Below are 19982 nucleotides of genomic sequence, written 5' to 3' on the forward strand. Positions count from 1 at the left end.
GTATTTCTGTTTTCTTTAGCTTCATTAATTATCGAAATAAATATAAATTTTTGTTCTCATTTTTCTACAAAGCAATATTGTTTATAATAATTACATTCTATTATTATTATATATTAATTTTTTAAAACAATATTTTTACGATTTTATAGATCATCACTATCAAACATAAATACATACATATACGTACTTATTCTAGATAGGAGTACATTGAATTCCCCTGTGATATTCTTCCTGGTAATTTTAAGCAGAATTCAAATGAATGGGCATGGACTCTTTTTCAAGGTAAATTACCTACGTATAAAATTACTAGGTATTTCAATGTAACATTCACAATAAATACAATAAGTTAAGACTTTCCTAAGAACCCGTTATTTCATTCTATTATATAATATTAATAATAATTCATTCTATTATAATATTAACAATATATTTAAATATGTATATATTATTCGATGGATATTTTATGAATTAATATTATCAAGTATCCAAATGATGTAATGAGATATTTTGGTGTAAACACCAGGACTTGTTGTGGCACCACAATCTTCTACACCGAAAGAAACGATTCCGATGATGTAATATTTTGGTAATTCATCAATAGTTTCCACTTTCATTAGAGGTCCACCGCTATCTCCACGACAGGAATCTATACCGATAACACCTCCAACGCATATTTGTTGATCGCTTATTGTAGCACGCGTTTTAAAAATTTCCCTACATTTTCTCGTTTCTTGGATCGGCATTGTAATCGTTTGAAGCAATTTGCTTGATTTAGAAGTTTCTGTTATAAATTTAAAATTAATGTATAAAAAAGAAAAAAGAAAAAAGAAAAAATATTTATAAAAAAGAAAAGAATAATCTCACTCTCTTAAAAGGAAAAAGATTTTTACCTATGTCGTATATTCCCCAGCCAGCAACTTCCACCATTTCACCGGTATAATCCTTTTTAAGCAAATCACCATGCGGCATGCAAATAGGTATTACAAATTCTATACAAATAATAATATTATATCATAAGATAAACTTGGATATCAACGGTGAATTAATTTAATCAAATGTCTTTCTACTTGCCATTATAAATAGCGGGCTTATCCAAACGTATTATAGCAATGTCATTTCTAAACCTCGGATGATTGTAATCTTTATGAACATTGATGGATTTTATTTTAATATCTTGAACTGGTTCGGCACAGTATCCTTTTTCACAATCGGGATCTGTCATCGTGTTATATTCTCCTAATCGAACATCGGTGATTTTAAGCCTTTTTAAATCGTTGAAATAAACAAAATTGACAACATGAAATCATACCAACGAAAAGTACATATAGAATGACCAATTTAAATCGATCCATGTAAATATCATGAAAATTATTATTAGTGATAATTAAAATATTAATAAAAAATCATTTACCATTTTGGTAAGTTTGTCACGCAATGTGCAGCTGTTACTACATTGTATTTATTAATTAAAGTACCACCGCATATAAAATCCAATCCCTTAAAATTTATTGGATTAGATTTAACTATGATGTATCCTATTCTAGCAATCCACGGATACGCACCCATATTAGCATTTTTACCACCTATAATACGATCGGTATTGGAATTGCCACATTTATCATGGTCTAAGAGTAACCAATTCGAGTGATGCATTACGTTAACTGTTAATGAGAATTTAATAATCGTGTATTTGCATATGTATTATATTTATTTAATATTATAATTAATTACAATTTTCATACCATCTGATGACACGATCAAATGAACGGAAAAATTACCCAAAATAAAAATATATAGCCAATAAAAAAACATTGTCTAAAACAATCAGAATATTCATCAATTATTTATTCTCTCTAATTAATGTAATTTTGTGCGTCTTTTAAATAAATAATCGATTGATAAAATTAAAACAAAAAAAATTTTAATCATTCTTACCTTAAAATGATCTAATAGAGTACGTGGAAAAATTCTCGAAGAACGATACCTCAATTCTAAAAGCAATCAATCGTTTAAAAGAAAATTAAGTACGAATAGCGGTGATTCGACTTCTGTTTAAATTTCAACTTATCGGGCTAATAAACGAATGTTGCAATTATACGTCAATTATTTTACCTATAAATTACCATTATGCTTCGTATTTAAGACCTTTTATTTATAAATTTTAAAAATCATTATACTAATATCTAATATTACTTTATAATATATATTCTATGAAAAAACATTAAAAAAAGATATCTCGTAACCTGGCTACAAAGTTTTGGTTTGTTATATACGAGATATCTCATGAATCACACACAATGTGTTAATAAGCATATCTTACATTAAATATTAAACAAATGAAAATCTTCAAATATGTTTTTCTTGGCGAGCGTCAACACACTTTATTTATTTGAAAATGGAAAACAGTTTTTTTTAATAAATTATGAAAATGATCTTGGAGGACGAAATCTTGATGTATTCGTCCTCCTGGCGATTAATGTTTTTATCTTGATCTATTCGATCTGCATCAAAGAAATTTCAAATTAGATAAATATAGAAATTATTGCGAAAAATTTATGTAAATCTTTTAAACATAACTATGGTAAATATTTATTTTTAATATAAGAAAATATATACATATAAATTTTGTCTAAATTAAATAATTAATTATAAATAATTTGTAGACTTCTCATCGAAAAATTTGTTGTTGCCCCTATGTTCATAAATGTCAAAAATTTTTTCCTAAAGGTGAGAAAAATTTCTTTCATTATTGAAAAACTAATGTTTTACTCATTTATTGAATATTTTTCTAATTTAATACTTAGACAAAAGTCAAGAAGGATATCTAAGAAATGATAATTTCATCCTCATTGGTGCCAAATATATATTAGACTTATATCACAGTACAAGTAAAAGTATTCTTGCAGATGATTTTTTGAGATCCGTGGTAGTATCAATAACATTATTTGCAATTGGTACACAGCTTACTAGAGAACTATATACTTCAAAACTTTCACCAATTTTTCGTTGTAATTATAATTTTATTGATACGCTTTGTATAACTAGTTTATAACTTATATTAATTCAATTATCTTACAATCTGTAATTATTCTACGTCTAAAATCATAAACAAAATTTACTATATATATTTACTATATATATGTTGTATGTATATATATATATTTATTTATTAGTATTATAAAAAATATTTATTTCAAATTATATGATAATTAAACAGTATACTTATAAATTTAGCATAAATTTCTGATATATAAAATAATGGATTGAATTACAATGAATAAACAAATGTAAAAATATGACATTAACTATCAATAAATAAATAAGAGAAAATAAAATTTTATTTAGTCTGCTATTCCAGTAAGTTTTTAGAATTTAGATTTTACTGCTGTAATGTCAGTGGAAGTTGCAACTTCATTTTTTTCAACATTTTCTACTTGATTATTTATTACCAAAACTTCATTAGCAACTTCATTCTTTTTATCTACTTTTTCATTTTTAGAATCTACTATTTTTTCTTCACTTTTTTCAAATGAAATGTCATTAGAAACTTCATTCTCTTTATCTATTTTTTCCTTTTTAAAATCTATTTTTTCTTCATTACTTTCAATTGAAATGTCATCAACAACTTCATTTTTTTTTTCTACTTTTTCATTTTTAGAATCTACTATTTTTTTTTCACTATTTTCAACTGAAATGTCATTCAAAACTTCATTCTTTTTATCTACTTTTTCATTTTTAGAATCTATTTTTTCTTCACTACTTCCCAGTGAAATGTCATTGGAAACTTCATTTTCTTTATCTACTTTTTCATTTTTAGAATCTACTATTTTTTCTTCATTACTTTCAATTGAAATGTCATCAGCAACTTCATTTTTTTTATCTATTTTTTCATTTTTAGAATTTACTATTTGTTCTTCACTATTTTCAACTGAAATGTCTGTACATGCATTCACATTTTCAGAATTAATTGAATTTACAGCTTTTGTTTCATATAATTTATCATTATCTCTTTCAGTTTCATCACTAGAACGCTCACTATCATTAGATATTTGTTGCTCGAATTTATTAAATTTTACTGGCTCACTATTTTCTATATCACTATCATCTGAAGTATCAAGCTCATCAGAATCAATATCTAAATCCAGAATTGTTTTCTTCTTATTACTTTTAACTTCTTCTTCACATTTTCTTTTAATACTTGAACTTCCAGCAATAGCAACTTTAAATCCTTCTTCTACCGCATCTCCAATTTTTTCTGTCAAAATTGATCTCTCTTTTTCATAATTTTGATCTTTAAACTCATGCTTTGGTTCTGCACAAAGTCTTTCTAACTTTTTCTTTTTACGTTCTGCTGCTTCCTCTTTACGTTTTGCTTGCTTTTCAATCCAAGCTTTAAGTCTTTTTTCTTCATTTATATCTCTTAATCTGCGTCCGCTCAAATCTCTGCAAGCCTCGCGATTTGTAGTTTTTTCAATTTGAGCACCTATGGCCCGTAACATAGAGCCAAACCCACCTTTTCCACCCAATAATTTTGGAATAATAGTTGCGCAACCATGCAAGAACATATTACTTTCATTAATAGTGCGGCCATTATGAACTATATAAAAATTCTCTCTTGATACACCCTATATAAAAATAAAGTATTATACATAGATTAATACTAATAATTTACTTATAAGTTATCTCTGGGATATAAGTTTCAAGAATGACGATACACTCAATTACAAGGTTAGATTTTGTATTCTTTACTTACAATTATTTCTTCAAACCGCTCCCATATTTTATCGACTGAAAGCAATTCATCACTAATAAATATGTGTTTTGTAGTTTTCCCAGTACAAATTTGTACATTTATCATATTTATACTTTATTTATTTTCAAAGATCTATAAAGAAATAACACACAATTCTTGTAATAGATCACAATATGTTGGTAGAAATAATAATATTGTATCACTGCGCCATCTATCTTTGCAGAATAAAATTAAAATTTTGAAATTCGACCAATGAAATACTACTTTAAAATAACTAATACTTGAAAAGTATTCTCTATATAAATTTTCTAACATAATGCTATACCGCGCTTTGGAAAAGAATTTGACTATTTCCCGCCAAATTTATAGCAGCGAATGGCTGTAATATTTTACTGTAACCATAAACGGTGTTAAGTATTTAATATGGAAGGGTTTGACAATCCAGGTATATTCTTTTCTGATAATTTTTCTGTAGATGAAGCTTCTGAATCTCAAAGTAATTTACAAGCTTCTAAAAAGAAATTCAAAGAATTTATCAGACAATTTCATGAAGGCAATTTTAATTACAAATATAGGTACATAATTTATATGATTATTTTATGAATAATTACTTTCATTTTTAATAATTTATAAAATATTAAATCAATGTGTATATACATCTATAATTTATTCTTAATTTTGATATCAGAGATACTCTCAAAAGAAATTATAATCTTGGTCAATATTACCTTGAGATTAATTTAGAAGATTTGGCTGCTTTTGATGAGTCTCTTGCCGAAAAAGTTCATAAACTTCCAACGGAATATCTATCAATCCTTGAAGAAGCAGCACAAGATGTTGCTGATGAACTTACAGCTCCTCGTCCTGAAGGAGAAGAAAAAGTTGAAGACATACAAATACTTTTATCGTCTGATGCACATCCAAGTTCTTTAAGAGGCATGAAGGTAATTAGTTATCTGTAGAATAAACTGTAGACTATTATTTTGTATTATTTTTATTATTTTTATTATTTTTATTATTTTTATTATTTCTAACATGAAAAAGTAAATATATTTTCTTGATTTTTCATATAAAATATTTTATATCTATAGCCAGACATTGTATCAAAACTTATAAAAATTCCTGGTATTGTTGTTTCTGCTTCTGGAATTAGATCTAAAGCAACAAAAATTGCAATACAATGTCGTTCATGTAGAGTTGTGCAAACTAACATTGCTATTAAACCAGGATTAGAAGGGTATGCTCTACCAAGAAAATGCACTACGTATGTATTCTACAACACAAAATATTATCTCTCCTATTTTTATTTCAATAGAAAATAACCTCAAATAACATAAACATTATTTTTTAGAGAACAGGCTGGTAGACCAAAATGTCCGTTGGATCCATTTTTTATAATGCCAGATAAATGTAAATGTGTTGATTTCCAAGTTTTAAAATTACAAGAACTACCAGAACATATTCCACAGGGTGAAATGCCAAGACATCTGCAATTATATTGTGATCGTTACTTATGTGATAGAGTTGTACCTGGAAATAGAGTTCTTATTCTTGGTATATATTCCATTAAAAAAGTTTCCAAAACAGGCGATAGAGGAAACAGAAAAGATAAAGCTTTAGTTGGTGTGCGAGCACCTTATATAAGAGTTGTGGGTATTTTTGTTGATGGAGAAAACACAGGAAGTGGTAAAATCTGTTATTACTATAAAAATCTTAATTTACATGATTTAAAACACTTTTCTTACAAAATAATATTAATTCATGGCTTTTAGGTGTACAAACATGCATTACATCAGAGGAAGAAGATTTATTCAGACATTTAGCAGCTGATTCAAATTTATATGAAAGAATTGCAAAGAGTATTGCACCCAGTATTTTTGGTGCAATGGACATTAAGAAAGCAATTGCATGTTTATTATTTGGTGGTTCTAGAAAAAGAATGCCCGATGGTTTATGTCGGAGAGGAGACATTAATGTTTTAATGTTAGGTGATCCAGGTACTGCTAAATCACAATTATTAAAATTTGTAGAGACAGTTGCACCAATTGGTGTGTATACATCCGGCAAAGGAAGCTCAGCTGCAGGTCTTACGGCGTCTGTATCTAGAGATTCTGTTACGGTAAGTAATAATAATATACTACTAATACATTTCTTTTGTCTTCTTTTATAAATACTTTGTTCATTTGTAGAGAAACTTTGTAATGGAAGGTGGTGCAATGGTATTAGCAGACGGTGGGGTTGTTTGCATAGATGAATTTGACAAAATGAAAGAAGATGATCGAGTTGCGATTCATGAAGCTATGGAACAGCAAACCATATCAATTGCAAAAGCAGGCATAACAACAACTTTAAATACAAGATGTTCTGTACTAGCAGCTGCAAATTCTATTTTTGGACGATGGGATGATATAAAAGGCGAAGAAAATATAGATTTTATGCCAACTATTCTTTCTCGTTTTGATATGATATTCATTGTTAAAGATGAACATGAAGAAAACAGAGATATTACATTAGCAAAGCACGTTTTAAATATACATAGTAATGCTGGTCAATTAACTGAGCAACTGATAGAAGGAGAACTTCCATTACATATACTCAAAAGATATATACATTATTGTAGATTGTAAGATTAATTTTCTTATTACTTTTTGTATTCTATAAACATCATAATCCACGTTATGTGATCAACGTAATTATGCAATTTCTATAGAAAATCTGGTCCAAGACTTAATAAAGAAGCAGGTGAAAAACTGAAGAATCATTATGTAAGAATGCGTGCTAGTACGAGAGAGCATGAAAAAGGAAGTGAAAAACGATTATCCATACCCATCACTGTCCGTCAATTAGAAGCTGTTATAAGAATTTCTGAAGCTTTGGCAAAAATGCAACTTCAATCTTTCGCTACTGAAATTCATGTTAATGAAGCTCTCAGACTATTTCAAGTTTCTACATTAGATGCTGCTATGTCTGGTTCATTAGCTGGTAAGATGTGTGTGTGTGTGTGTGTGTGTGTGTGTGTGTGTGTGTGTGTGTGTGTGTGTGTGTGTGTGTGTGTGTGTGTGTGTGTGTGTGTGTGTGTGTAACAAATATCTAGTAATTACTAATTAAAAACAAGAAAATTATTTTTATAACATACGAGTCCTTAATATTAATACATCATATTTTACAGGTGCAGAAGGATTCACTTCAGAAGAAGATCATGAGATATTGTCTCGCATAGAAAAACAATTAAAAAATAGATTCCCTATTGGAAATCAAGTCTCAGAACAAAACATTGTTAATGACTTTCTTAAACAAAAATATCCAGAACGTGCTATTTACAAAGTTATACACACAATGATTCGTCGTGGAGAGCTTCAACATCGGATGCAACGAAAAATGTTGTACAGGTTATATTAAAATATAAGAAAAGCTTTCATTGTATAATTATTTTTGTGCATTTTGTTCAGTTCTCCATACAATATACTGCTTTATTTTTTATATATAATTCTGTATTTTTAAATTATGTAACAAGAGCAAATCTCTTGCTCATGGTGTCAATTCATTTTTAAATGGATAAAGTGGGTGCTTTTCAACCCTAAAATAAAGATAAGATTGAAGATATATGAAAAAAAATATGTTGTGCATAAATTATTTTAAATAATGAAATATTGAAAAATTATTACAGTTAAACTTTATTACTTACCCCTTAAAAAAAAGAAAATTGAATATTCGGCCATCTGTACCTTTGTCTAAAGCATTTAAAGTATTCATATCTTCTTCTGATAAAACGAAATCAAAAATATTGATATTTGATTTGATTCTATCTTGTGAAGAACTTTTTGGAATAACTATAATTCCTTGTTGTACCAAATGTCGTAATAACACTTGTGCTGTTGTTTTTTTATATTTATTAGCCATTTCAAGTACAATAGGATGTCCAAGAAGATCGGGGAATTTTTCTGAACTATAATTATATTTTGTTTGAAAATGGAATTTAGCTCCAGGTGACGCTAATGGGCTATAAGCTGTTACTATAATATTGTGCTTTTGACAAAATTCTCTTATCGGTTTCTGTTGTAGGTATGCATGCAATTCAACCTATTAAAAAATATATTTACATTGACTGTTCTTTTTGATCATAAAATTATACAATAAGTTTATGATATCAACAGCATGTATACCTGCAAGTTGGCTGGTTTTATTTGTGCATTTTTATATACTTCTAATATTTGTGCTTCATTAAAATTACTTAAACCTATAGATTTAACACGTCCTTTTGCTACTTGTTTCTCCATTTCCTAAAAATGTTAAATAATTATAATATTATTAGGAGCAACTGGAAAGAGAAGTACTTATATCCACGATATTAATTGCATGTTATACCTTCCATACAGAAACTGGATCCGTGTTTAGGTCAAGTATATAACTACCATCATCTAAAGCTGCAGGAGCATATGCATTTTTATCTAATACAAAGGCAAATGGCATGTGGATCAAATACATATCCAAATAATCCAAACCAAGACGTTCTAATGATAATTTAAGAAACTTTTCAACATCTGATGGTCGATTTCCATAATGAGGTAACTACAAAAAATAATACGTTTTTTGATATACTTATTAAAAAATATAAAATTCTTATTCTTTTCATATTTGATTTTTCCTATTACCTTTGACGTAACAAAAAGTTCTTCACGTTTACCACCTTTGTCAAACCAATTTTTTAAGCTTTTTCCAATCGCTTCTTCGTTATTATAATTAAATGCAGTATCAATATGTCGGTAACCACACTCCAAAGCAGTCGCAACAGCAGCTTCAATTTCTTCAGGTTTAGCCTTGCAAATGTAATAAAAGAGAAGATATATTTAATTTGTAAATAAATAATTATAATAATATATCTTCTATTATTATATTACTTATTAAAAATCTTATTATGTGAAAAGAGTCTATTTTATCACCTGCCATGTCCCTAAACCTACACCAGGCATATCATGACCAGATGATAGTTTTACAGAATGCATATTTAGTCTTCTATAGTTGAGATCTGAAAATAATGTTTATTTTGTTATACAATGCATAGGAACGTGTGTAATGCTTTAGTTTTCTACAGGATATGCTGTTTTCAATAGATAATTTTTGATGATATTAATATCAAGCAAATACGCAATTAGTTTTCTAAGTACTACTGATATTTCGCTAGAGACTGTTGCTAAAGTTAGACCTGGCCCTCTTTTCTCAACATATAGATTGCAAGCAGTATGTGCAAAGTATCATGTATATATGTAGTTCAATGTATAAATATCGATTTGCAGCTTGCCTTGCGCATGAAACTATTGAAATTAACGTCTGGCAAATGCATTTTTCGCGACAATAAACGCTCTGTTTTGCAAGGCACTTTATTAAAAGAAAATTATTCAATTACCGTACGATAAATTAGAGCTGAAATGGTTTCTAGGACCAATACGAAACGTTTTAACAAATTGCACTTTATATAAGATTTTTAAACGACATGTGTTAACAAATTTGTTTACGTAGAAAGTTTGAAAGCATAAAATTGAATATCTGTAATTCATTGTTACGAAAAAACAATTAATAAACAAACTGCTAAATTACAGATAAAATTACAAAATAGTTAGATGTCTATAGATTGTTTATAATTCTTCAACGACAGATTACAATGAAGAGAAAAAGGGAGAGAGAGAGTAGTAGAGGGAGTTAAATATTTGTTTAATACAATTTCTAAATTAAAAAATATATTCTATAGCCTTGATAATATTACACATACGTAATTGAAGTCTCTCCCGCGGAAATATAGATGGCAATATTAGCTGTACGTAATTATATTCGATAAAAGACAATTTCACTCCATTGTAATAGTTTGAAGTGAAAAGGCCGTTTCATATTTTTGTAAACATTTAAAAAGCATAATTGGAATGTCGGTCCAACTTTAATATTCATTAACTCCAGAATTATTAGTATAGCCTGTGCACCTTCGTTAAATGCTATTGTAAACAAAGCTATTTAAACAATAATGGAATCATTGAAATTTGATTTCGGTGATATTTGCCACATTAATGAATTGAAACATTCATTATTATTTCGGATGAATCCCCCAGCATATCTTTGCAATAATTTTGGATCCAAAAGATCTTCGTATATCGGAAATAAATTTATAGCAACATCTTCGGGAAGTGGTGGTTTATCGATAAACGATTCCAAGGTATTAGTTGATACAGTATGTTGAAATTTACACCAGGAGTCAGCATCTTCAGGGCAGAGAAAATGTCGTGAATGTTTTAATAATGACGTTTTATGGCAAAAAATTTACCAAATCCCATTATACATGTCATCAATATCGTTGGAGTTATATCGTATTGCTAATCCAATATAATTGATCAGTTTAGTAATTACTTTACCCTTTAATCGGCTTTTCTCCCCCAAGCTATTATTATTTCTCTTGAAAGCCTTGAGTCGATTACCCATTTTTTTTTACACATTCTTTGATGCATTCTTTTATTTGCAAACGGGATATCCCCATAAGGCTTTGCATCGTAAATACTTTTATATGTTTTAGTATCGCCATCATCAATATAATTTACATATTTTATTTTATGCAGTGATTCTGATATTAAAAACATTTCTTTCATCCCATCGAACTCTATTTTATCTGATGAATTTTCATGGTTAATTAAACATACTTTTGAATGCGTCTGCAGTTATTCATCGTATTCATATAATTCATATATTCATATATCTTTCATATAATTCATTTGTGCGCAGGATCTATAAAAGCTACACTTCATAATGACACCTACAATTTTGCCAGTATGAAAACCAATTAGGGACAAAATGCCAATAAGAATTTGAATTCTTTCTTTTTTCAGCTTCCATTCCCCTACATTGTGATTCGAGAAACATCATTTGATGTTGACAAAATTTTATAATTTTCTTCTACTTCTTCTTTTGCAGCCTTGATGAGAACAATATCATTAACAGTTTTTACTGCATTCTTGATCTGTTTCACATACAATCATAAAAACTATGAAATTTTGGTCGCGGTAAATCCATGAACGTACAAAATTTTTCTGTACCACATAGCCCAACACAAATGAGTTTTATGGCTAATTTTCATATGTATTGTTTATAAGGGGGCATAAATCAATCGACACAGGATCACATTTTTCGCAATTCATCGCAAGTTTAAAACCTAATTCTCAAACACTACGTTCAGTAAAATTTATATTACCGCCACAATTTTTATAATCACGAAATACAGTAAAAATAGAAAAGAAGTTCAAAATTTTATAATTTGTATTTAAATTAACGTCAATCAGTACCATTTGATATTTTTCTTTTCAAAACATTTATACGCCGTTTGGAACTTTAACCATTTTCAATCTCAAATTTATTACGAAGTTGATTAAATTTTTTTCCGTTTCGTGTAGCTCTTATTCTAATGCCTCTAATTACTTTTTCAACATTAATAATTAACGGTGCAGAATCGTATATACAAGAAGCAACTTGAAGGACAACTGTACAAGGACCAAGGTCTAGAATTTTATACAGAGTCAATATATTGTAAAGTAGAGAAAAACCAGAAATTTCTAATAAAAGATATTTTACAATAGATTAAAGAATAATTATAATATAATGTATCATCTATTGTGAAATACGCATATAATGAATGTATCATCTATTGTGAATTAGCAAGGACCTAAGAGTCTCAGCGGGGCGTCTGGCGGGAACGTTGCGCTACCTGCTCTCACTGAAGTAACTGTAACTCAGTCAGCTTTCAGAATTTTAACTTAAAATATTACCTACATACTTTTAAAAATACATACTTTCAAGTACTAAAAAAAAATCCTTTTCAAATTTTCAGTGATCTTCCTCCTTAACAAATAGCAAGAAAAAAACTGAAGAATCATTATGTAAGAATGCGTGCTAGTACGAGAGAGCATGAAAAAGGAAGTGAAAAACGATTATCCATACCCATCACTGTCCGTCAATTAGAAGCTGTTATAAGAATTTCTGAAGCTTTGGCAAAAATGCAACTTCAATCTTTCGCTACTGAAATTCATGTTAATGAAGCTCTCAGACTATTTCAAGTTTCTACATTAGATGCTGCTATGTCTGGTTCATTAGCTGGTAAGATGTGTGTGTGTGTGTGTGTGTGTGTGTGTGTGTGTGTGTGTGTGTGTGTGTGTGTGTGTGTGTGTGTGTGTGTGTGTGTGTGTGTGTGTAACAAATATCTAGTAATTACTAATTAAAAACAAGAAAATTATTTTTATAACATACGAGTCCTTAATATTAATACATCATATTTTACAGGTGCAGAAGGATTCACTTCAGAAGAAGATCATGAGATATTGTCTCGCATAGAAAAACAATTAAAAAATAGATTCCCTATTGGAAATCAAGTCTCAGAACAAAACATTGTTAATGACTTTCTTAAACAAAAATATCCAGAACGTGCTATTTACAAAGTTATACACACAATGATTCGTCGTGGAGAGCTTCAACATCGGATGCAACGAAAAATGTTGTACAGGTTATATTAAAATATAAGAAAAGCTTTCATTGTATAATTATTTTTGTGCATTTTGTTCAGTTCTCCATACAATATACTGCTTTATTTTTTATATATAATTCTGTATTTTTAAATTATGTAACAAGAGCAAATCTCTTGCTCATGGTGTCAATTCATTTTTAAATGGATAAAGTGGGTGCTTTTCAACCCTAAAATAAAGATAAGATTGAAGATATATGAAAAAAAATATGTTGTGCATAAATTATTTTAAATAATGAAATATTGAAAAATTATTACAGTTAAACTTTATTACTTACCCCTTAAAAAAAAGAAAATTGAATATTCGGCCATCTGTACCTTTGTCTAAAGCATTTAAAGTATTCATATCTTCTTCTGATAAAACGAAATCAAAAATGTTGATATTTGATTTGATTCTATCTTGTGAAGAACTTTTTGGAATAACTATAATTCCTTGTTGTACCAAATGTCGTAATAACACTTGTGCTGTTGTTTTTTTATATTTATTAGCCATTTCAAGTATAATAGGATGTCCAAGAAGATCGGGGAATTTTTCTGAACTATAATTATATATTCTTTGTATAACGACTTTAGCTCCAGGTGATGCTAATGAGCTGTAAGCTGTTACAACAATATTGTGTTTTTGACAAAATTCTCTTATCGGTTTCTGTTGTAAGTATGCATGCAATTCAACCTATTAAAAAATATATTTACATTGACTGTTCTTTTTGATTATAAAATTATACATTAAGTTTATGATATCAACTGCATGTATACCTGTAAGTTGGCTGGTTTTATTTTTGCATTTTTATATACTTCTAATATTTGTGCTTCATTAAAATTACTTAAACCTATAGATTTAACACGTCCTTTTGCTACTTGTTTCTCCATTTCCTAAAAATGTTAAATAATTATAATATTATTAGGAGCAACTGGAAAGAGAAGTACTTATATCCATGATATTAATTGCATATTATACCTTCCATACAGAAACTGGATCCGTGTCTAGGTCAAGTATATAACTACCATCATCTAAAGCTGCAGGAGCATATTCATTTTTATCTAATACAAAGGCAAATGGCATATGGATCAAATACATATCCAAATAATCCAAACCAAGACGTTCTAATGATAATTTAAGAAACTTTTCAACATCTGATGGTCGATTACCATAAGGGGGTAACTACAAAAAATAATATACTTTTTAAATATACTTATTAAAAAATATAAAATTCTTATTCTTTTCATATTTGATTTTTTCTGTTACCTTTGACGTAACAAAAAGTTCTTCACGTTTACCACCTTTGTCAAACCAATTTTTTAAGCTTTTTCCAATCGCTTCTTCGTTATTATAATTAAATGCAGTATCAATATGTCTGTAACCACACTCCAAAGCAGTCGCAACAACAGCTTCCATTTCTTCAGGTTGAGCCTTGCAAATGTAATAAAAGAGAAGATATATTTAATTTACAGAGAAATAATTATAATAATATATCGCCTATAATTATATTATTTATTAAAAATCTTATTATGTGAAAAGTTTCTATTTTATCACCTGCCATGTCCCTAAACCTACAGTAGGCATATCATGACCAGATGATAATTTTACGGAATGCATATTTAGTCTTCTATAGTTGAGATCTGAAAATAATGTTTAGTCATGTTATATAATTTATATGAATGTTTGTTGTGTTTTAATTTTCTACAAGATATGCTGTTTTCAATAGTTTATTTCTGATGATATTAATATCAAGCAAATATGTAATTAGTTTTCTAAGTACTACTGATATTTCGGTAAAGGAAGACTTTTCCTTATTTTCTCAACATATAGATTGCATGCAGTATCTGCAAAGTATCACGTATATATGTATTTCAATGTCAAGTATCGAGTGGAAGTTTGCTTTAAGTATAAAGTTATTGAAATTAACGTCTGCCAATGCATTTATCGTAACAATAAACGCTCTCTTTTGTAAAGCAATTTATTAAAAGAAAATTATTCAATTACCGTACTATGGACTAGTGATGAAATAAACACTTCTATGAGCAATATGAAACGTTTAAACAAATTGCGCTTTATATACGATTTTTTGTAAGGTAGCACATTGTTACAAAAAAGCAGATAGTAAAAGAATTGATAAAATATAGATATTTTCAAGTCAAGTATATTTATGTAATGACAGATAAGATTACATATATCTGTTGGTTGTTTTAAAATTTTTCAACGACAGATTACAATGAAGAGTGAAAGAGTGAGAGGGGTAGAGGGAATTAAATATTCTTTTAATACTATTTCTAAATTAAAAAATATATTTTATAGAATTAATATTACACATATGTAATTGTAGTCTCTTTCGCGGAAATATAGATGGCAATATTAGCTGTACGTAATTATATTCGATAAAAGACAATTTCACTCCATTGTAATAGTTTGAAGTGAAAAGGCCGTTTCATATTTCTGTAAACATTTAAAAAGCATAATTGGAATGTCGGTCCAACATTAATATTCATTAACTCCACAATTATTAGTATAACTTGGGCACCTTCGTTGAATGCTATTGTAAACAAAGCTATTTAAACAATAATGGAACCATTGAAATTTGATTTCGGTGCTATTTGCCACATTAATGAATTGAAACATTCATTATTATTTCGGATGAATCTCCTAGCATATCTTTGCAATAATTTTGGATCCAAAAGATCTTCGTATATCGGAAATAAATTTATAGCAACATCTTCGGGAAGTGGTGGTTTATCGATAAACGATTCCAAGGTATTAGTTGATACAGTATGTTGAAATTTACACCAGGAGTCAGCATCCTCACGGCATGGAGAAAATGTCGTGAATGTTTTAATAATGACGTTTTATGGCAAAAAATTTACCAAATCCCATTATACATGTCATCAATATCGTTGGAGTTATATCGTATTGCTAATCCATAATAATTGATCAGTTTAGTAATTACTTTACCCTTTAATCGGCATTTTTCCCCCAAGCTATTATTATTTCTCTTGAAAGCCTTGAGTCGATTACCCATTTTTTTTTACACATTCTTTGATGCATTCTTTTATTTGCAAACGGGATATCCCCATAAGGCTTTGCATCGTAAATACTTTTATATGTTTTAGTATTGCCATCATCAATATAATTTATATATTTTATTTTATGCAGTGATTTTAAGATATTAAAAACATTTCTTTCATCCCATCGAACTCTATTTTATCTGATGAATTTTCATGGTTAATTAAACATACTTTTGAATGCGTCTGCAGTTATTCATCGTACTCATATAATTCATATATTCATATATCTTTCATATAATTCATATATTCATATACCTTTCATATAATCCATTTGTGCGCAGGATCTATAAAAGCTACACTTCATAATGACACCCACAATTTTGCCAGTATGAAAACCAATTAGGGACAAAATGCCAAATAAGAATTTGAATTCTTTCTTTTTTCAGCTTCCATTCCCCTACATTGTGATTCGACAAACATCATTTGATGTTGACAAAATTTTATAATTTTCTTCTACTTCTTCTTTTGCAGCCTTGATGAGAACAATATCATTAACAGTTTTTACTGCATTCTTGATCTGTTTCACATACAATCATAAAAACTATGAAATTTTGGTCGCGGTAAATCCATGAAGGTACAAAATTTTTCTGTACCACATAGCCCAACACAAATGAGTTTTATGGCTAATTTTCATATGTATTGTTTATAAGGGGGCATAAATCAATCGACACAGAATCACATTTTTCGCAATTCATCGCAAGTTCAAAACCTAATTCTCGAACACCACGTTCAGTAAAATTTATATTACCACCACAATTTTTATAAGAAACATAATCACGAAGTACAGTAAAAATAGAAAAGAAGTTCAAAATTTTATAATTTGTATTTAAATTAACGTCAATCAGTATCATTTGATATTTTTCTTTTGAAACATTCATACGCCGTTTGGAACTTTAACCATTTTCAATCTCAAATTTATTACGAGGTTGATTAAATTTTTTTCCGTTTCGTGTAGCTCTTATTCTAATGCCTCTAATTACTTTTTCAACATTAATAATTAACGGTGCAGAATCGTATATACAAGAAGCAACTTGAAGGACAACTGTACAAGGATCAAGGTCTAGAATTTTATACAGAGTCAATATATTGTAAAGTAGGGAAAAACCAGAAATCTCTAATAAAAGATATTTTACAATAGATTAAAGAATAATTATAATATAATGTATCATCTATTGTGAATTAGCAAGGACCTAAGAATCTCAGCGGGGCGTCTGGCGGGAGCGTTGCGCTACCTGCTCTCACTGAAATAACTGTAACTCAGTCAGTTTTCAGAATTTTAACTTAAAATATTACCTACATACTTTTAAAAATACGTACTTATAAGTACTAAAAAAAAATCCTTTTCAAATTTTCAGTGATCTTCCTCCTTAACAAAAAAGCAAGAAAAAAACTAAAGAATCATTATGTAAGAATGCGTGCTAGTACGAGAGAGCATGAAAAAGAAAGTGAAAAACGATTATCCATACCCATCGCTGTCCGTCAATTAGAAGCTGTTATAAGAATTTCTGAAGCTTTGGCAAGAATGCAACTTCAATCTTTCGCTACTGAAATTCATGTTAATGAAGCTCTCAGACTATTTCAAGTTTCTACATTAGATGCTGCTATGTCTGGTTCATTAGCTGGTAAGATGTGTGTGTGTGTGTGTGTGTGTGTGTGTGTGTGTGTGTGTGTGTGTGTGTGTGTGTAACAAATATCTAGTAATTATTAATTAAAAACAAGAAAATTATTTTTATAACATACGAGTCCTTAATATTAATACATCATATTAAACTTAAATAACTTACTTTCTTAAACAAAAATATCCAGAACATGCTATTTACAAAGTTATACACACAATGATTCGTTGTGGAAAGCTTCAACATCGGATGCAACAAAAAATGTACAGGTTGTATTAAAATATAAGAAAAGCTTTCATTGTATAATTATTTTTGTGCATTTTGTTCAGTTCTCCATACAATTTACTGCTTTATTTTTTATATATAATTCTGTATTTTTAAATTATGTAACAAGAACAAATCTTTTGCTCATGGTTTCAATTCATTTTTAAGTGGATAAAATGGGTGCTTTTCAACTCTAAAATAAAAATAATAATGAAAATATATGAAAAAAACATGTTGTACACAACTTATTTTAAATAATGAAATATTGAAAAATTATTACAGTTAAACTTTATTACTTACCCCTTAAAAAAAAGAAAATTGAATATTCGGCCATTTGTACCTTTGTCTAAAGCATTTAAAGTATTCATATCTTCTTCTGATAAAACGAAATCAAAAATGTTGATATTTGATTTGATTCTATCTTGTGAAGAACTTTTTGGAATAACTATGATTCCTTGTTGTACCAGATGTCGTAATAATACTTGTGCTGTTGTTTTTTTATATTTATTAGCCATTTCAAGTACAACAGGATGTTCAAGAAGATTGGGGAATTTTTCTAAACTATAATTATATATTCTTTGTATAACGACTTTAGCTCCAGGTGATGCTAATGAGCTGTAAGCTGTTACAACAATATTGTGTTTTTGACAAAATTCTCTTATCGGTTTCTGTTGTAAGTATGCATGCAATTCAACCTATTAAAAAATATATTTACATTGACTGTACTTTTTGATTATAAAATTATACAATAAGTTTATGATATCAACAGCATGTATACCTGTAAGTTGGCTGGTTTTATTTTTGCATTTTTATATACTTCTAATATTTGTGCTTCATTAAAATTACTTAAACCTATAGATTTAACACGTCCTTTTGCTACTTGTTTCTCCATTTCCTAAAAATGTTAAATAATTATAATATTATTAGGAGCAACTGGAAAGAGAAGTACTTATATCCATGATATTAATTGCATATTATACCTTCCATACAGAAACTGGATCCGTGTCTAGGTCAAGTATATAACTACCATCTTCTAAAGCTGCAGGAGCATATGCATTTTTATCTAATACAAAGGCAAATGGCGCGTGGATCAGATACATATCCAAATAATCCAAACCAAGACGTTCTAATGATAATTTAAGAAACTTTTCAACATCTAATGGTCGATTACCATAAGGGGGTAACTACAAAAAATAATATACTTTTTTAATATACTTATTAAAAAATATAAAATTCTTATTCTTTTCATATTTGATTTTTTCTGTTACCTTTGACGTAACAAAAAGTTCTTCACGTTTACCACCTTTGTCAAACCAATTTTTTAAGCTTTTTCCAATCGCTTCTTCGTTATTATAATTAAATGCAGTATCAATATGTCGGTAACCACACTCCAAAGCAGTCGCAACAGCAGCTTCAATTTCTTCAGGTTTGGCCTTGCAAATGTAATAAAAGAGAAGATATATTTAATTTGTAAATAAATAATTATAATAATATATCGCCTATAATTATATTATTTATTAAAAATCTTATTATGTGAAAAGTTTCTATTTTATCACCTGCCATGTCCCTAAACCTACAGTAGGCATATCATGACCAGATGATAATTTTACGGAATGCATATTTAGTCTTCTATAGTTGAGATCTGAAAATAATGTTTAGTCATGTTATATAATTTATATGAATGTTTGTTGTGTTTTAATTTTCTACAAGATATGCTGTTTTCAATAGTTTATTTCTGATG

The 19982-nt window shown here is 28.5% G+C and overlaps 7 protein-coding genes across 22 annotated transcripts; 3 read left to right on the plus strand and 4 right to left on the minus strand.

Annotated features, from left to right (window-relative positions):
- Positions 1-66: 66 nt before the first annotated feature.
- Positions 67-1836, minus strand: LOC124950463 (CLIP domain-containing serine protease HP8-like). Its single transcript, XM_047497198.1, has 5 exons — positions 1743-1836; positions 1412-1661; positions 1072-1262; positions 891-989; positions 67-781 (listed from the first exon to the last, which is right to left on the minus strand). Exons 1-5 carry the CDS (start codon positions 1810-1812, stop codon positions 462-464), a joined length of 930 nt encoding a protein of 309 aa, XP_047353154.1. The 5' UTR covers positions 1813-1836; the 3' UTR covers positions 67-461.
- A 1381-nt stretch (positions 1837-3217) lies between these two features.
- Positions 3218-4948, minus strand: LOC124950455 (replication stress response regulator SDE2). Its single transcript, XM_047497178.1, has 2 exons — positions 4754-4948; positions 3218-4625 (listed from the first exon to the last, which is right to left on the minus strand). Exons 1-2 carry the CDS (start codon positions 4856-4858, stop codon positions 3366-3368), a joined length of 1365 nt encoding a protein of 454 aa, XP_047353134.1. The 5' UTR covers positions 4859-4948; the 3' UTR covers positions 3218-3365.
- Positions 4949-5080: 132 nt separating this feature from the next.
- Positions 5081-8370, plus strand: LOC124950449 (DNA replication licensing factor Mcm5). The gene is made up of 8 exons (XM_047497167.1): positions 5081-5328; positions 5442-5697; positions 5845-6017; positions 6105-6439; positions 6526-6872; positions 6943-7376; positions 7464-7735; positions 7923-8370. The coding sequence occupies exons 1-8, from the start codon at positions 5177-5179 to the stop codon at positions 8150-8152; spliced, it is 2199 nt and encodes a 732-aa protein (XP_047353123.1). The 5' UTR covers positions 5081-5176; the 3' UTR covers positions 8153-8370.
- On the minus strand, positions 6023-10698 carry LOC124950456 (aldo-keto reductase family 1 member A1-like). 5 transcript variants are annotated; one of them, XR_007101367.1, is made up of 8 exons: positions 10521-10698; positions 9694-9779; positions 9406-9570; positions 9119-9322; positions 8917-9033; positions 8439-8833; positions 8089-8330; positions 6023-6240 (listed from the first exon to the last, which is right to left on the minus strand). XR_007101367.1 is itself a non-coding variant. In XM_047497179.1 (7 exons), exons 1-7 carry the CDS (start codon positions 10306-10308, stop codon positions 8282-8284), a joined length of 1167 nt encoding a protein of 388 aa, XP_047353135.1. In that variant the 5' UTR covers positions 10309-10416; the 3' UTR covers positions 6023-8281. The 5 variants fall into 5 exon arrangements, 1 of the variants encoding a protein (XP_047353135.1); XR_007101364.1 differs by lacking the exon at positions 10521-10698 and adding an exon at positions 10158-10416; XR_007101366.1 differs by lacking the exon at positions 10521-10698 and adding an exon at positions 9919-9951.
- LOC124950465 (DNA replication licensing factor Mcm5-like) lies at positions 10578-13511 on the plus strand. 6 transcript variants are annotated; one of them, XM_047497203.1, is made up of 5 exons: positions 10578-10955; positions 12235-12283; positions 12443-12519; positions 12615-12880; positions 13064-13511. In XM_047497203.1, the coding sequence occupies exons 4-5, from the start codon at positions 12670-12672 to the stop codon at positions 13291-13293; spliced, it is 441 nt and encodes a 146-aa protein (XP_047353159.1). In that variant the 5' UTR covers positions 10578-10955; positions 12235-12283; positions 12443-12519; positions 12615-12669; the 3' UTR covers positions 13294-13511. The 6 variants fall into 6 exon arrangements, with proteins under 6 accessions (XP_047353159.1, XP_047353160.1, XP_047353161.1 ...); XM_047497204.1 differs by having other exon boundaries at positions 12443-12505; XM_047497205.1 differs by lacking the exon at positions 12443-12519.
- Positions 13004-15432, minus strand: LOC124950461 (aldo-keto reductase family 1 member A1-like). 3 transcript variants are annotated; one of them, XM_047497189.1, is made up of 7 exons: positions 15286-15432; positions 14836-14921; positions 14548-14712; positions 14260-14463; positions 14058-14174; positions 13580-13974; positions 13004-13471 (listed from the first exon to the last, which is right to left on the minus strand). In XM_047497189.1, exons 2-7 carry the CDS (start codon positions 14896-14898, stop codon positions 13423-13425), a joined length of 993 nt encoding a protein of 330 aa, XP_047353145.1. In that variant the 5' UTR covers positions 14899-14921; positions 15286-15432; the 3' UTR covers positions 13004-13422. The 3 variants fall into 3 exon arrangements, with proteins under 3 accessions (XP_047353145.1, XP_047353147.1, XP_047353146.1); XM_047497191.1 differs by having other exon boundaries at positions 15291-15416; XM_047497190.1 differs by lacking the exon at positions 15286-15432 and adding an exon at positions 15062-15216.
- A 96-nt stretch (positions 15433-15528) lies between these two features.
- Positions 15529-19862, plus strand: LOC124950467 (DNA replication licensing factor mcm5-A-like). 5 transcript variants are annotated; one of them, XR_007101368.1, is made up of 4 exons: positions 15529-16050; positions 16833-16935; positions 17012-17621; positions 17717-19820. XR_007101368.1 is itself a non-coding variant. In XM_047497206.1 (4 exons), coding segments are annotated over exons 2-4 (357 nt in total). In that variant the 5' UTR covers positions 15529-16050; positions 16833-17620; the 3' UTR covers positions 18257-19860. The 5 variants fall into 5 exon arrangements, 3 of the variants coding, with proteins under 3 accessions (XP_047353162.1, XP_047353164.1, XP_047353163.1); XM_047497206.1 differs by having other exon boundaries at positions 16833-17621; positions 17717-17983; positions 18168-19860; XR_007101369.1 differs by having other exon boundaries at positions 15529-17419; positions 17545-17621; positions 17717-19857.
- Positions 19863-19982: the final 120 nt, after the last annotated feature.

Source organism: Vespa velutina, chromosome 7 (assembly GCF_912470025.1).
Source record: "Vespa velutina chromosome 7, iVesVel2.1, whole genome shotgun sequence".
NCBI lineage: Eukaryota > Metazoa > Arthropoda > Insecta > Hymenoptera > Vespidae > Vespa > Vespa velutina.